The following is a 14751-nucleotide window of genomic DNA, read 5'->3' as shown; positions in this document are numbered from 1 at the left end:
TTTATATACTACGCTATACTATACTAAAATATACTAAAATATTAAGAAAACAATATATAATAACTAGTTAACTTATACACTCTATAGAGCTACCTGTTATTAGGACACAGCTCTTACTACTATGCTAAGCATCCTCTAAAAGGTAACAATGCTCACTTAGATAGTAAGCCAGTGGCCAGAACAGTACTTATTTGCCATACCAGGTCAGAGGTAGACCCCTGCTGCCACATGCTGGAGGCTGAGTTAGTGTTAGAACCTAACACCTGTTTCATCTACATATAGAGGTTAGTAGTAGTAATAGAAATATAGTAACACTAGCAATAATGTTAATATTAATGTTAATGTTAGGTAATACTGTAATAGATGTAAATGCTGATATTCACGCTAATGTTTATGTGCTACGCTACGCTATGCTATGCTGTACTATGCTATGCTGTACTATTCTACGCTGTACTATTCTACGCTGTACTATGCTAGAAGGTTAAGGATCTATACAGTATATACAACAGTCTACTTATATACTTTATAGAGCTACCTATTCTATCTATTGTTAGGCGCTGGGCCCGGGGGTACCTCTGCCTGTCTTGGCGAGCTACTATAGGGCTAGTCAGCCCAGACTATATAAAGGTGTCGGAGGTTATCGCTGATACTTCAGCAATTAGTCTCGTTACTACACACTACGTACCTTAATACACCTGCTATCCTCTTTAACCCTATCCTCCCTTGTAATCGCTTTGTACACTCCTTACATCTATATATAAGATAGTAGTAGTAATAGTATTACTATTAGGTAATAGATATAAATGCTAATATTAACGCTAATGTTTATGTGCTACGCTATGCTATGCTATGCTGTACTATTCTACGCTGTACTATACTAGAAGGTTAAGGATCTATACAGTATGTTACAGTATATACAATAGTCTACTTATACACTCTATAAAGTTACTTATTCTATCTATATATAAGATAGTAGTAGTAATAGTATTACTGTTAGGTAATAGATGTAAATGCTAATATTAACGCTAATATTTATGTACTACGCTACGCTATGCTATGCTATGCTGTACTATTCTACGCTGTACTATGCTAGAAGGTTAAGGATCTATACGGTATGTACAACAGTCTACTTGTGCACTCTACAGAGCCACATTGTTCCATCTACAAGTGTGTAGTCAGCGCCCCAAGAGCGCGGAAAACCAGGTGGCGAGCTGCTTGCCGCGCACGCTAGGTGTGAAGCTCAACGCACTCTCTGCACCTCCGTTTCTGTATCTCGCTAGTTCTGGGGTGTGCGGCAAGTCGGCCGGCGCGGTGTTTCCCCTCGCGTGCCGTGCGGGCGTGGATCGCTGGCTCGAAGGATTCGCATCCCTCGCGCGCAGGCTCAGGGAGGCTGATTTCTGCGTGCGGCGGCCGAGGGTCGAGGCAGGGGAGTCGATGCTGAGTGGTGTGGCGGTGCGCGGTTCCACGGGGTGGGTGGGGGTCTCGGTGGGTGCGACAGCTCTGATGGTGGAGTGGAAGGAGTGCGGCGGGGGACTGGATGCTAGGTGGGTTGCGAGACCGGGGGAGTGCGCGAGCATCTGCATGGGGAGGGGGATGCCGGATTGCACCCACGGACGGACCGTGTAGCGCAGCTGTGGCGTGTCTGACCATGGCAGGTTAGCACGCGGGAGTCAGGATGGCTAAGGATGGGTCATGGCTGTCTCAGGAAGGATTTGCACCTTCAGGCGACGGTGCCCGTTCCTCCTTGGCCTCTTCCTGTGCTGGTGCGTCCTCTGCCGGTGCGGCTTCTTCGGCGGTCTCCTCGGTCCCGTTGTCGTGCGCTGCAGCCTCTGCGGCGGCAGCCTCCATCCTGGCCTGTCTCTCGCGCTCCATCTTCTCGGACTTCTTTCTAATGCGTTCGGCTTCGCGCTCCATGTGCTCCTTCCGAGCACGCTCTTCTCGCATCAAGCGAATGCGCTCGACCTCTTCGACTCCGCCGCTCTTCTTCAGCTTGCCCTCCTGAACGAAATCGCCGAGCTCTCGCTTGAATTCGTCGTCGCGCCTTGTTTCGAGGTCGCGTTGCCGAGCCTTTTCCGCACGCTCAATGGCTTCCAGTCTGCTCTCGTGGTTCGGTTGCAGCGCCTTGACTTCGCCCAGCACCCCATCTCGGGCCTGTCGGGGGTCCACGGCCTTGTCGAGAGCTACAGCGTTGAGAGCCTTTTGTCCGCTGGCAGTGCGAATGCCTTTGCCCTGTTCCTTCTCGTTCTGCAGGTTCTGCTGCTTGGTTGCCTGCTCGACGAGTTCAAACGTCTGGGTAGCCTTCTCGAGATCGTCCTGCAGATCAGCGGCAAGCTCTTCCTGCATGGTAAGCAGATCCCTTTCCTCGCACACCGTCTGCAGTTCTTGCTCCCAGATCTTGGTCCACAGAGGCTTCTCCTTGGCCAGGAAGTCTTGCAGCTTCTTGAGCTCAGCCGTGGCCTTGGACAGATCCTTTGCGGTGACTTCGAGCTGGCGCGGTAGGGGTCGCACACCTCGCAGGACGACGTCCTTGCGGAGATCTTCGACGAGATCCTGGAGATCGTCAACGCGGTTGACGATCTTCTCGGAGTCATCTTGCAAGTTCTTCTTGCCGCCGTTGATGTATGCGCGGCCGGTGTCTCCGTCGAGCGTAGGCAGTGCAGCCTTGACGGCAGTTGACTTGACGGCATTCGCCTTTGTCCGCACGGCTGACATGCTAGCTTGGATGTCTGAGACGAACGAGGAGTAGGTTTGTCTGACAACGGCCAGGTCGCGGCGCAGGGACTGGACTTCATTGAGCTGGGCAGCCGAGGTTAGCGATCCCTCGGGCGGTGTGCCAGTCTGTAGCGGTCTCGACGATAGCAGTGCCGAGTTGCGTGCCGAAGAGGGCGGTGCTGCTGCGATACCAGCGAGCTCGCGCGCCGTCTGTTGTTGTCGCTCGGCGACACGGTCGATGGCGGATTGCTGGTCGACGACGACCGTCTTGATGCTTTCCACTAGTTTGCTCAGACCACCGAATTTATCGTCGATGTGGTTTTTGACCTCGTCCAGCTGCTCGACGTTCAAGACAAGGACCGAGCGTTCCTTGATGTCGTTCAGATCCTCTAGCTCGTAGCGAACACCAGAGACTGGATCCTGAATGTGGATATCGGGAAGTTCGCCGTTTCGGTGCGTATCCCAGGCGAACTTTTCAATAAAGGCGAGCTGCAGTCGCCCGGGCGAGAGCTCTGATCCGTCCGAGAAGACGTATTTCTTAATCTTACTCTTGTACTGCAGAAACAAGGTGAGCTCTTTGCCGGGCTGTGGCGACTGCTCCGGCACGAACTGCTGCGGCTGCGGAGAGGGCGACTTGGCAGCCCTGCGCGAGTTGCTCCTTGCTGGAAGGCTGGCAGCCGGTGTGAAGTGCTCGTCGGACTCGCCGGCCATGTCGATGGGGTCGCCCAGAGGACCGCTCGTGGCTCCGACGGAGGCTTGCTCAGGCTCCGGGAAGTGAGGCTGGGCCAGCATTTCCTCGGGCGTTTGCTGCATGGGGCTGAGCGCTGGGCCAGGCTCTTGAGGCGGGGGGAACACGGGGGCCGCGCTCTGTGAGCCTTGTTCTGATGTGCGTCTCGAGGCATTGTTCGCTCTGTCCAGGTTGGTGTCGACCGCGGGCCGCTGCTGGTTCGACCGGTGGCGGCTGTGCATGACAGAACCCCTTGTCCTCACGGCATTCATCGACTCCCGCACGTCTCTCCCTCGGTTGGGTATGGGCGAGTTCTGCACGGGTGGAAGCGGTATGCCGTTGGTGCCGAGGTGCTTCTGGATCTGATAGGCTGAGAATCGGCGTGAGGCCCTCCTCTCCAGCTCTCCGCCCCTCTGCAGGGCAGCCAGGGCATCCTCCTCCTTGGGCGGGGGTGGGGTTGGGGGGAAGTCGGTGGCGTAGTTTGATCGTGGAGGGTCGGGGGTGTGGGGCATGGCGTCGTCGGCTGGATAGGGCGCGATGACGGGCATGTGCTGGGCCGTGTTGCTCGACATGGAGGAGTCGGTGGAGATTTGGCTGGTGTTTGTGTTGCGGTTCGTGCGGGAATTCGGGGGGAGGGCGTCGTGCTTGGTTGGCGAGAGGCGTCCCGCGACCGACGAGGAGCGTGGGGGGAGATCGGGGTTGTTGGCGTTGTCGTCGTTGCGGGCTGGCAGGCGTGTGCTCGAGGCGCGTGTCTGCTGCTGGTGCTGCTGGGGCTCGTCTGCCTCGGCGGTGCTCCCTGTGCTGGCCTGGCGAGGACTGGTGCCGTTGATGGAGCCATCTCGGCCGGTGCGCTGGCGCAAGCGCTGCTGCTTCTTCTTCAGGCCGTGCAGCAGGTTGATGATGATGTCGCGTATGCGCGGGAGGAAGTTGTCGAGGCTCGCCTGCGAAGCTTCCTGGCTCAGCGTCTCCTCGAGGATGCCGCGCAGCAGCTCGGGCACGTTGCCCAGGTCGTTTGTGTCGACGCCGATGGCGTTGAAGGCGCGCGAGGCGATGTTGAATTCGTAGCCGAGGCGGACGTAGACATCGGAGACCTCGCTCTCGGTGGCGGTCCCGCGCGACCACAGGGTCAGTGTCTCTGCGCGGCATTAGCGGGCGGCGGTGGGCGGTGTGGGGGGGCACACGAGGGGGACGCACCGAGCAGCTGCTTGGTGGCGACGAGCAGGTGGGTGACGGACTTTTCGATCTGCGAGAGCTGCTGCTGGGGCTTCATCGTGTCAGCGGGGTGCATGGAGCCAGAGCGAGAGGCTCACGTTCTTGGGCGCACGTCGCGAGGACCCCTGCGAGGAGCGCACCGACGAGGCTTCGTCGGACATGGTGGAGGGCGTGCAGACAGCGCAGCGAGAGAGTGAGGGGGGTCGGGCCGAGCGGACGGGCGCGTCGTCTGCTCTCGCGGCGGCGGTGGTGGTGAGGGAGTCGGTCGTTGTCCACGTCTCGAGGGCGCACGTGACCACGGCCGGCGGGCGAGCGGGCGATCTGCCACGGAGGTCGAAGCCAAGACCGTGTGCGAGTGGGTGCGCGAGGTTACATGGGCGTGCGCATGAATTCGGGCATTCGCGTGGGAGAGAGGTGCAGTGCGAGTGGCCCTGGGTCAGCGAGGCAGCGTGCAGACAGCCAAAGTCAGATGGTCCCAAGTCAGTCCATTCCAAGACCCCAAGCACTCAGGAGGGTCGACAGCCAAAACAGCCGGCATGGCATGCTCACGTGTAGCGGCGTCAAGGACGACGGCCTGAGCCGCCCATGGCTGGCACTCGCCGGGAATAGGGGAATAGCGGGCGAGCTAGCTGCACGCCCATCCACGCCCGTCGACGGTAGTTGGCAGGCAGTGGGCGAAGTGGATACCTACAGCCTACCTGTCGTGAATCAGCATGACTGCCGCAGCCATGCTTCCTAGGCGAGAGCAGAGGAGAGGCGTGGATGGCCGGTGGCTGTTGGCTGGCCTGCTACCCATGCAAACATGCAGACACGCAGACGCAGACGCAGACATTCAGACACGCAGACGCAGACATGCAGTCACGCAGACGCAGACATTCAGACATGCAGACAAGCAGACGCAGACATGCAAACATGCAGACATGCAGACAAGCAGACGCAGACATTCAGACATGCAAACATGCAGACACGCAGACGCAGACATGCAGACAAGCAGACGCAGACATGCAGACACGCAGACGCAGACATTCAGACATGCAGACAAGCAGACGCAGACATGCAAACATGCAGACATGCAAACATGCAGACATGCAGACATGCAAACACAATGGCTGCATCGTCGCATCGTCTTGTAGTTGCCGAATGCAGAGGAGAGTGCAGGGTGCAGAGTGAGAGTGCAGAGTGCAGAGTCAGAGTGCGAGTGCAGAGTGCAGAGTGCAAGTGCAGAGTGCAGAGTGAGAGTGAGCGGCCAGGCAAGACAAGGCCTCGTTCTGGCATCTGGAGTCCCCTTTGGCGTGGTCGTGAGGTGTCACAGCATACTCGCCGGCGCACACACACGCACACGCAGAGAGAGAGGGGGAGAGGGGAGAGGGGAGAGGGGAGAGGGAGAGGGGAGAGAGGAAGAGAGAGTGTGTGCCTCCATGTCCCAGCTCCATCGCAGCAGTGGCTGGGTGCAGCAGCGCAGCAGTGGCTCGGTGTGTCACTGTGTCGGCGCAGCAGTGCAGTGCCCATCATCCATGCAGTGAGTCCACCAGCACCTCTGAGCTCTGAGACGCCCGCCGCCCACTGCGCCCTCAGCCTAGCCTAGCTCCCGCCCGCTCTCCGTTGTTTCAAACGAGGGCGATCCGCTTGGCACCTCCAGCTCCCGCTCCAGCCAGCCTGTCGTCACGCCAGCTAGCATCCGGCGACATTTCCCACTGCCTCTGCCCTCTGCCTCCCCCCCATCCACCTGCCCTCCGCCGCCTGGCTCTCTCTGCCGCCCTCTCCGCGCTCTCTCCGCGGCCCTTCTCCCGCCTGCCCCCCCGCGCGTGCCCTCGTGCCCTCGTGAGCGTCCAGCGCTGCTCCCACGCCCTTTCCCCGCAGCCAAACACATCGACCGTCGCCCGTCGCCCGTCGCCCGTCGCCCGGCCCCCGTCCCCCGTCCCCCGTCCCCCGTCTCCCGTCTCTCTCCCGCCGTCTTGGTCCACGGAGCCCGCCCGCGCTCTTTGTCTTCGTCTTCGTCTTCGTCTGTCCCCTCCATGCCCACGCCCTCGCCCTCGCCCTCGCCCTCGCCCATGTCCACCGCTGCCTCGACCCTCCACAGCGCCTCCAATGCTTTAAGCCAGCCTGCCGCGACCCCCGGCCACAAACTGAAAATGGCCTCGTCCGCCAAAGCCATGGACGCACACCGCAAGCCCGGAAGCCCCGTCGACGCCGCCCAGAGGTAAGCTCCTCCTCGCGTGCACCGCCATCCCGCGCACCGCCGCAGCCCGCAGCCCGCAGCCCGCAGCCCGCCGTGAACGCGCTCGGCTGCCATTCCACCCACGACCCCCGTGCCACGTGCTCCCCGTCACATGGAGACACAGTGCTACCCTGCACTCTCGCCGGGCGCGTCCATGCCGGCTCCGCGCAGAAACACCGCCGCCGCTAGACGGGCGTGGTCCATCCCTCTCCGCGCGCAATGCTGACTCGTCGCCTCGCGCAGGAAATCCCCAGCGCCCAAGCCCTGGTCACACGGATCCGCGAACCCCATCACCCACCGCTCGTCCACCTCCACCCCTTCCAACGGCCTCGCAAGCACCCCCAAGCCCGCCAACGCCGTCTCCGCCGAGACTGCCACCCCCATGAGGCACCTCAGCGACCGCATGATGTACCTGCTGGCCAACTTGACGGTGAGTCGATGCAGCCGACACGTGTCCACGGAGCTGTGCTAACCTCGCCCAGGGCCTGCCGGGAACCATCACGCTCAAGAACGGCGCAAGGTACTCGGGCGTGCTCTCAGGCACCTCGCTCGACCCCAGCGAGCTGCGCTATGTCTTCAAGATGGTCAAGCTGCTGCAGCCCGCCGACCATGCACAGCCCAACGGCCAGCCTTCCGACGAGTACGCTGGACAGGGCGAGTCGCACGTCATGTCCTTTGACATGACCGATGTCGCCGATTTCCATGTCAACAACGTCGTCCTCGACAAGACACAAGCCAAGCCCCAGAACGGCACCGCCGCCTTCCGCACCGACGCCGACATCTCCGGCAACCTGGCCCTGCGTGAGCGCAACCTGCAGAGGTGGGAGCCTTCGGAGCACGACACGAGCCTCGAGCTTGGATCCGGCGGCCTGGCGGGCTGGGACCAGTTTGCTACCAACGACCGCATCACCGGTGTGAAGAGCAACTACGACGAGACCATGTACACCACCGCCATCGACCGCAGCAACCCCCAGTACGCGCAGAGGGCAGCGCGTGCCGAACGTCTCGCTCGCGAAATCGAGTCCAGCACGGCATCAAACGCCCACGTTCGAGAGGAGCGCGGCGGCCACCATGCTCAGGACGACCAGGGCCTCGACGAGGAGGACAAGTAGGGCCACGATCCCCGCGACCGGCTCAGCGTGCTAACAGCTATGCAGGTACAGCGGTGTTCGACGACACTTCTCCCCGCTCCCGAGTGGACAGCCGAACCGGTACACGCCCCCAGCACGACGTGCGCCAAGCGCTCAGCCCACCGTTCAGGGTGCGCCCATCGACCCTGCCATCCTGTCTTCCACAATCGCACGCCCGGACTCGGCAGCTGCAAAGCCAGCGCAACGCACGGCCAGCCCCATCGTGGAGAAGCCGGCCGACGCTGCACCTGCGCCGCCAGCACCTGCGCCGCCAGCACCTGCGCCGCCAGCACCTGTAGCCGTGCCTTCACAGCCCAGCGCGCCCAAAGACGCTGCTCCCCAGGCCGAGGCCGAGGCCAAATCGGCGGCTGCATTGGAGCCTGTCGCGGAACCAGCGCAGAAGCCCAGCAGTGCGGCCAAGCCGGCCATGGCCGCCATTGCAGCCATCCCTCCTCGCAAGTCTGCACGCCCACACGACGCCACAACCAACGTCGAGCATGACCTGCTCGACTCGTTCAAGGCCTTCTCCGCAGCCGAGAAACTGCGCGTGACCGAGCGACAGAGAACGATTGCGCGGGAGAACAAGGCCGTAAAGCTCAATGACCTGAAGAAGTTTGCCCTCAACTTCAAGCTGAGCACGCCGGTTCCCACCGATCTGGTTCCCATCCTCGCCAAGGACGAGACAAAGCAGGCTGCGATTGTGGAGAAAGCCCTTAAGCAGGCGCAGGAGACCAAGCCTTCGCCACCCAAGACACCCTCCACCGTCTCCGACCCGAAAGCAGCTGCGCGAGCTGCTGCTGCCAAGCTGGACGCTACAAGCACATCTCCCAGCGACCGACAGCAAGCGCAACGTCCGCGTCCAGGCCAGTCCGCCTATCCGTCGGCCAGCATGCGCGAGCGTTCGCACCAAGCTCCGGCTCAGATTCCCGCCCGCAACCAAGGCTCGCTCAGCACCCGCCTGCAGATGAACCAGCAGCAGCACAAGCAGCAAGGCGCCCCTCCCTACAACGGTGTACCTCAACCGATACCCGCGCAGGACACGCGCGCTCCCTCTGGCCCTTCGCAAGCGTCCAGCGGAGCGCCGACGCCCACCTCTGGGGCTTCGTCGCGATTCAATGTTCGCGCCCACGAGTTCAGGCCCAACCCTGCCGCAAACACCTTCCAGCCTGGTGGCAACACCAGCGCCACCTCCAGCCCTAGACCCGACTCTGCATCTCGACAAGAGTCCCGCAGGACGCCTGCCATAACCAGCTTCTTCGGCGGACACCGCCCGACTCTAAAGGCTGTCGACGCCAAGGAAGCCTTCAGTCCTTTGGATCGTCTGGCAAAGGTGGCTACAGACGCCGACAAAAAGTACAACGCCGGCGTCCCATTCTCGCACCGCACCCCGCCGACCTGGGACTTCCCCGAGTCGAACCGGGACAAGGGCTACAAGGAACTGTTCGAGCATGTACCGCCTCGCCAAATGGCAGCCCCCCACAACGGCATGGCAAACGGCCCCCTGCCTCATCAGCACCAGCTGCCGCCGCACCTCCAGGGCCCCCAGGGCATGCAGCAAGGACACACGCCTCAACACACGCCTCGTGGTCCTCACGTGCAGCCGCACCACGGCCAAGGTCCGCCCCATTTCGAGGCGCCCCACATGCAGTTCTCGCATTCGACCTCATCGGTCCAGCCGTCGCCTCGCCAGATGCCGCCTTACGCGTACGGTGCGCAACCTCAGCCCATGCCTGGTTACCCGCAGCAGATGCAGATGCCCCAGTACGGCATGAGCCCTGGCGTTCAGCATGTTGCGCTTCGCGGTCCTCAAGGAGGCCAGTTTGTCAATGGCCCCGGACCTCAGATGGGCGGACACATGATGCAGCAGCAGCCTTCCAACGGACCCTTTATGGGCATGCCTGGCCAGCCGCAGATGCAAATGTATGCGCAAGCGCCTGGGTACCCCCACTATCCCGGCCACATGCCTCCTGGCGCGAATGGCTTCCCCAGCCCCAGGCCTGGAGCACCGATGATGAGCCACCAAGGATCGCAGCAAGGACACCAGCAGCCTCCCGTCGTGTACATGCAACCCGGCGCGCAGGGCCCGCAGATGTACCAGATGCCGCCAGCCAGCAGTAGGTGTGGTTTGAGAGGAGTTGTTGCACGACTGACGCCAGCACAGTGACGCCCATGCGAGGTCCCTACCCACCACAGCACCAGCCTCCGTACGGCTCGTCCCCGCACCAGCAACACCCATTCCCCCACCAAGCCCATCGCGGCACACCCAGCGCGAGCTACGCGCAGCCGATGGTGCATCAGCACTCGCAGCACCAACACCAGGCACCCCCCACCGGCCCAGCCAAGCACGGAAGCGAGAGCACGGAGGAGCCGAAATGAGCCACGAGCAGGACCCATTTTGCGACTCCAACAGGATGACGGCAGAGCACGGTCGATTCCCGAAGAGAGGGAAGCCTCCCGGGACACTGTGAAGTCATGTCAAGCATGAGCGAAGGGCGTTGGAGGGACGGGGCATGGTGGCGTCGAAAAGTGTCGGTCCAAGAGGTGTGCGAGGATAGAGCGAGCTTGTTCTGCGCTCGCAGTCGGCCCGGAGGGAGTGTTTGCAAGCCAGGCATCGACGAGTGTGCAAGGGCAGGCGGTTCGGTCTCGTGCGGAGGACAGTAGAAGCAGATGATAGCTGTAGCTAGCAGGGCAGTCTTACCTGTTCTTATCCACAAGCTTTGGATATGCCTGTTCTTTTTATTCTATTCACACTAACAAGCTTGGATGTGCTAGTTCAATTATTCCATTATACTAACAAGCTTTAGTATACTAGTCCTTTATATTATATTACTATAAACAAGCTTAAATATGCTAGTTCTATTATTCTATTCACACTAACAAGCTTGGATGTGCTAGAACTTTTATTCTATTCACACAAACAAGCTTAGATGTGCTAGTTCTTTTATTCTATTACTACTAACAAGCTTAAATGTGCCAGTTCTTTTTTCCATTCACACTAACAAGCTTAGATGTGCCAGTTCTTTTATTCTATTTATAGTAACAAGCTTGGATGTACTAGTTCTTTTATTCTATTACTGCTAACAAGCTCTGGTAACAAGCTTTAGATGTACTAATTCTTTTTTATTCTATTTACACAAACAAGCTTTAGATTACTAGTTCTTTTATTCTATTACTACTAACAAGCTTGGATGTGCTAGTTCTTTTATTCTATTCACACTAACAAGCTTGGATGTGCCAGTTCTTTTATTCTATTACTACTAACAAGCTTTAGTATACTAGTCCTTGTCAACATGCAGTCTTGCGTGAGGGGCGCACGCTTTCCTGCTAGACCCTGGTCGTGATCACCAGGCACCGGCATGAGCTCATGCACCGCACGCGCTAACACGGATCCGTGTTCCGTCCCCACACGCAGCCACGCAGCCACGCAGCCACGCAGCCACGCAGACGCTCCCGAGTCCAGACGTAGCAGTGCGGCCCGTCTCGGCAACGTCCGCGCGTCACCGCCGAGGTCGTACCGCGTATAACCTCTCGACGCCGGCTCGGCTGCGCATAGCACGACCACGCTGCCTGCAAGTAGGGCTTGCCAACTAGGGAGCATGACGGACACGGCTGCTGAGCCCCTCATTCACCAAAACAACAACGACGACGACGACGTCGACTACGGACGAGATGCGCGGCACAGTCACGATCAAGACGCGGACCATGCGCACGTAGACGAGAGCGCGCTGGTCTCGCCGGGGCTGTTCATCTGGACCCTCACGCTGTGCGCGGGCGTCTCGGGGCTGTTGTTTGGCTACGAGTGCGTCTCCCAACCCAAGCCTCGCGTCGGCCATCAGTGCACGCTAACGCTCGTCCAGCACCGGCGTCATATCCTCGGCTCTGGTCTCCGTCAACGCCGACCTCTCCTCCCGCCCCCTCACCACGCTGGACAAGAGCCTCATCACCAGCGCCACCTCCTTCTTCGCCCTGCTGGCCAGCCCGCTGACGGGCCTCGTTGCCGACGCCGCCGGGCGCAAGCCGGTCATCCTCGCTGCCGACCTGCTGTTCGTGCTGGGCGCGCTGTCCCAGGCGTACACGACGTCGGTCTGGGGCATGATCGCGGGCCGCGCCGTCGTGGGCGCGGCCGTGGGGAGCGCGAGCTTCGTCGTGCCGCTGTACATTGGCGAGCTGAGCCCGAGTCCGTTCCGCGGCCGGCTGGTCACCGTGCTCAGTCTGTTCATCACGGGCGGCCAGGTCGTTGCCTATCTCATCGGCTGGGCCTTTTCAGACACAGCCGGCGGGTGGCGCTGGATGGTGGGCCTGGGCGCTGTGCCCGCCGTTGCGCAGTTTGGGATGCTCTTCTTCATGCCCGAGACGCCGAGGTTCCTCGTCAAGAGGGGGCACAAGGTGCGCGCCAAGCGCGTCCTGAGCCGCGTGTACGGACGTGCTGCCGGCATGGACAAGCTGGTCAACGCCGTGCTGAGGAGCGTCGAGCGCGAGATACTCGAGGAAGAGCAGGCCGCGCCCCCGTCCGTCAAGCACGACCACGCCTGGTCCGCCAAGCTCGCCGGCATCAACGAGACCTTCACCCAGCTCGTCTCCGTGGGCGCACATCGCCGCGCGCTCATCATAGCATGCATGCTGCAAGCCGCGCAGCAGCTCTGCGGCTTCAACAGCCTCATGTACTTCAGCGCCACCATCTTCCGCCTCGTCGGCTTCCACGCGCCCACCCTGACCTCGCTCTCCGTCGCCGTGACAAACTTCGCCTTCACCCTCGTCGCCTTCTGGTGCATTGACCGCTTAGGTCGACGGCGCATCCTGCTCCTCTCCGTCCCCATCATGGTCTGCGGCCTCGCGCTGTGCGCCGTCGCGTTTTCCTTCCTCGACCTCGCCGGCCAAGACGATGCTCCATCCACCACCCCACGCCTCGCGCGCGCCGCCGCCGCCAACGACACCTCCCTCTGGCCCCCGACCCTCCTCGCCGCCCTCCTCCTCTACGTCGCCGCCTACGCAATCGGCCTCGGCTGCGTCCCTTGGCAGCAATCCGAGCTCTTCCCCCTCTCCGTCCGCGCCCTGGGCTCCGGGCTCGCCACCAGCACAAACTGGGCCTGCAACACGCTCGTCGGCCTGACATTTCTGCCGCTGATGGAATTCACCTCGCCCACCGCTGTCTTTGCACTCTACGCTCTCGTGTGCGTCGGCGTGTGGATAGGCGTTTGGCGCATCTATCCTGAGACAGCGGGCTTAGGGCTCGAGGACGTGGGCGGGCTGCTGGGGGAGGGCTTTGGGGTGAAGGAGAGCGTTAGGCGCTTTAAAAGCTTAGAGCAAGTAAGTAAGAGAGAGAGAGAGAGAGAGAGAGAGAGTAGAGAGAGAGTAGAGAGAGAGAGAGAGTAGAAGGATAGACGTTTAGCCCCTCTATCCTAAGATAGCAGGCTTAGTGCTTAAGAAGTAACACGCTTATTAGCCTAATATTCCTGCTACTAATAGAATTTACCTTACCTACTACTATCTTTATACTCTATACTCTTATATATATTAGTATAACGTACTCTACAGGTAAGCAGATTAAACAGGTAAGCAGATCACTCTGCCAAGACTACACTAAACCTCTACCCTATTATAGCTTACATTAGCCTACTTTAGCCTTATATACAGTAGTACAGGATATAATATTATTTAGAAATATCTTTTACAGCCTTCTTATATATATATAAGTTATATCTAATATTATAGCACTTTATATAGCATCTTTAGGTTACTTCCCCTCCTTTAGCGCACACTTGCTTCTTTACCTTCTTACTATTACTACGCACCCTAAACTTAGTTAGAGTAGTTAATTAAAGGCCTTCCTTAGCTGTTAGGACCCTTTCCTTCTATAACTACTTTCTTTTATTTAATTTACGTTATATAGCAGCCTTATTTGCTATTTAAAGCCTAGTAATTTCCTTATTAGCTAATACTAGCTTATATGCAATAATAGCTACGCCTTTAGTAAGCTTTCTAAAGGCCTTAACTATTAAAGTTAGTAAGCTGCTTATATGCCTTTAAATCCTCTCTTAAACTAGCATTAATTACAATCCTAATTGCAGGGTATTACTTAGGGTTTAGGACTGCTAGGGAGTATCTTCTACAGGAGGTAGCAGTAGGGTACATAGGCAGACATTAAGACCTATTATAACCTATTCTAGGTTAAAGGAGACTATTCTAGCGCCTTAAAAGCCTTCTTAGATATTACTAGAAGTAAATGTCTCCTTATAGGCGCCTATAAAGTATAGTAGGAACTTAGTTTTAGTAATATAAGTAATATAGTTATATATAAGATTCTTAGCTTAGTACCTATACACCTTCTTTAAAGGGGTAAAACAGCCTATATCTAGTAGCTATAAGAGGTGTAATAAGTATAGAGGTATATATAGTATAATAATCTTTACTTTCTTATAGTATTATTAGAAGTTAAGGGAGTTATAGCTCTTATAGCTATTAATAAGAAGCAGCTAGTATACTCCTTAGGTGCGCGTCTTTGTATAGGCATTAAAGTGCTTTAACTAGTCTAGACTAAGCTTATTAGTAGTCTATCTGTTCTTAGAGACTCTAATAACCTAATTATAGGGCAGATTGTCCTCTTTATACTAGGTAGAGAGGTAGTTATAGCCTTTAAAGATAATTAAGGGTAGAATAGCCTACTCTGTGCTATTAATGCCCTATATAACTGTTATCTACTTACAGTTACCCTACTACACTACCTTTAGCTATCCTTAATACTCTAAGCCTAT

At 57.9% G+C, this 14751-nt stretch overlaps 4 protein-coding genes across 4 annotated transcripts, besides 25 other annotated features; 2 read left to right on the top strand and 2 right to left on the bottom strand.

The window, feature by feature from the left end:
- The first annotated feature begins 101 nt into the window (after positions 1 to 101).
- Positions 102 to 241: a dispersed repeat.
- Positions 242 to 286: 45 nt separating this feature from the next.
- Positions 287 to 397: a tandem repeat.
- Positions 397 to 476: a tandem repeat.
- Positions 477 to 546: 70 nt separating this feature from the next.
- Positions 547 to 750: a mobile genetic element.
- Positions 751 to 800: a mobile genetic element.
- Positions 764 to 797: a tandem repeat.
- A 2-nt stretch (positions 801 to 802) lies between the features above and the next one.
- Positions 803 to 854: a tandem repeat.
- Positions 831 to 880: a tandem repeat.
- Positions 881 to 960: 80 nt separating this feature from the next.
- Positions 961 to 1036: a tandem repeat.
- Positions 1037 to 1039: 3 nt separating this feature from the next.
- Positions 1040 to 1092: a tandem repeat.
- Positions 1093 to 1175: 83 nt separating this feature from the next.
- Positions 1176 to 1583, bottom strand: EKO05_0007167 (Bud site selection protein 6; the record flags this gene model as incomplete). Its single annotated transcript, XM_059636979.1, has 1 exon — positions 1176 to 1583. The coding sequence occupies one exon, from the start codon at positions 1581 to 1583 to the stop codon at positions 1176 to 1178; it is 408 nt and encodes a 135-aa protein (XP_059492962.1).
- Positions 1584 to 1701: 118 nt separating this feature from the next.
- EKO05_0007166 (Bud site selection protein 6) lies at positions 1702 to 4812 on the bottom strand (the record flags this gene model as incomplete). The annotated part of the gene is made up of 3 exons (XM_059636978.1): positions 1702 to 4574; positions 4634 to 4703; positions 4750 to 4812. 3 exons carry the CDS (start codon positions 4810 to 4812, stop codon positions 1702 to 1704), a joined length of 3006 nt encoding a protein of 1001 aa, XP_059492961.1.
- Positions 4192 to 4243: a tandem repeat.
- Positions 4813 to 5444: 632 nt separating the features above from the next.
- Positions 5445 to 5750: a tandem repeat.
- Positions 5751 to 5792: 42 nt separating this feature from the next.
- Positions 5793 to 5892: a tandem repeat.
- Positions 5893 to 5958: 66 nt separating this feature from the next.
- Positions 5959 to 5995: a tandem repeat.
- Positions 5996 to 5999: 4 nt separating this feature from the next.
- Positions 6000 to 6046: a tandem repeat.
- A 478-nt stretch (positions 6047 to 6524) lies between these two features.
- Positions 6525 to 6592: a tandem repeat.
- A 74-nt stretch (positions 6593 to 6666) lies between these two features.
- EKO05_0007165 (poly(A)-binding protein binding protein) lies at positions 6667 to 10375 on the top strand (the record flags this gene model as incomplete). The annotated part of the gene is made up of 5 exons (XM_038944509.2): positions 6667 to 6851; positions 7113 to 7299; positions 7352 to 7977; positions 8027 to 10113; positions 10161 to 10375. 5 exons carry the CDS (start codon positions 6667 to 6669, stop codon positions 10373 to 10375), a joined length of 3300 nt encoding a protein of 1099 aa, XP_038792375.2.
- Positions 6669 to 6702: a tandem repeat.
- Positions 6891 to 6922: a tandem repeat.
- A 1029-nt stretch (positions 10376 to 11404) lies between the features above and the next one.
- Positions 11405 to 11443: a tandem repeat.
- Positions 11444 to 11595: 152 nt separating this feature from the next.
- Positions 11596 to 13372, top strand: EKO05_0007164 (uncharacterized protein; the record flags this gene model as incomplete). Its single annotated transcript, XM_038944548.1, has 2 exons — positions 11596 to 11798; positions 11857 to 13372. The coding sequence occupies 2 exons, from the start codon at positions 11596 to 11598 to the stop codon at positions 13370 to 13372; spliced, it is 1719 nt and encodes a 572-aa protein (XP_038792376.1).
- Positions 11633 to 11667: a tandem repeat.
- Positions 13314 to 13369: a tandem repeat.
- Positions 13340 to 13343: a direct repeat.
- Positions 13344 to 13521: a long terminal repeat.
- Positions 13344 to 14751: part of a mobile genetic element that runs on past the window's edge.
- Positions 13520 to 14751: part of a mobile genetic element that runs on past the window's edge.

This window comes from Ascochyta rabiei, chromosome 12 (assembly GCF_004011695.2).
Source record: "Ascochyta rabiei chromosome 12, complete sequence".
Taxonomy (NCBI): domain Eukaryota; kingdom Fungi; phylum Ascomycota; class Dothideomycetes; order Pleosporales; family Didymellaceae; genus Ascochyta; species Ascochyta rabiei.
Note: the sequence above shows the minus strand (reverse complement) of the source record. Positions and strands in the feature narration are given on the sequence as shown.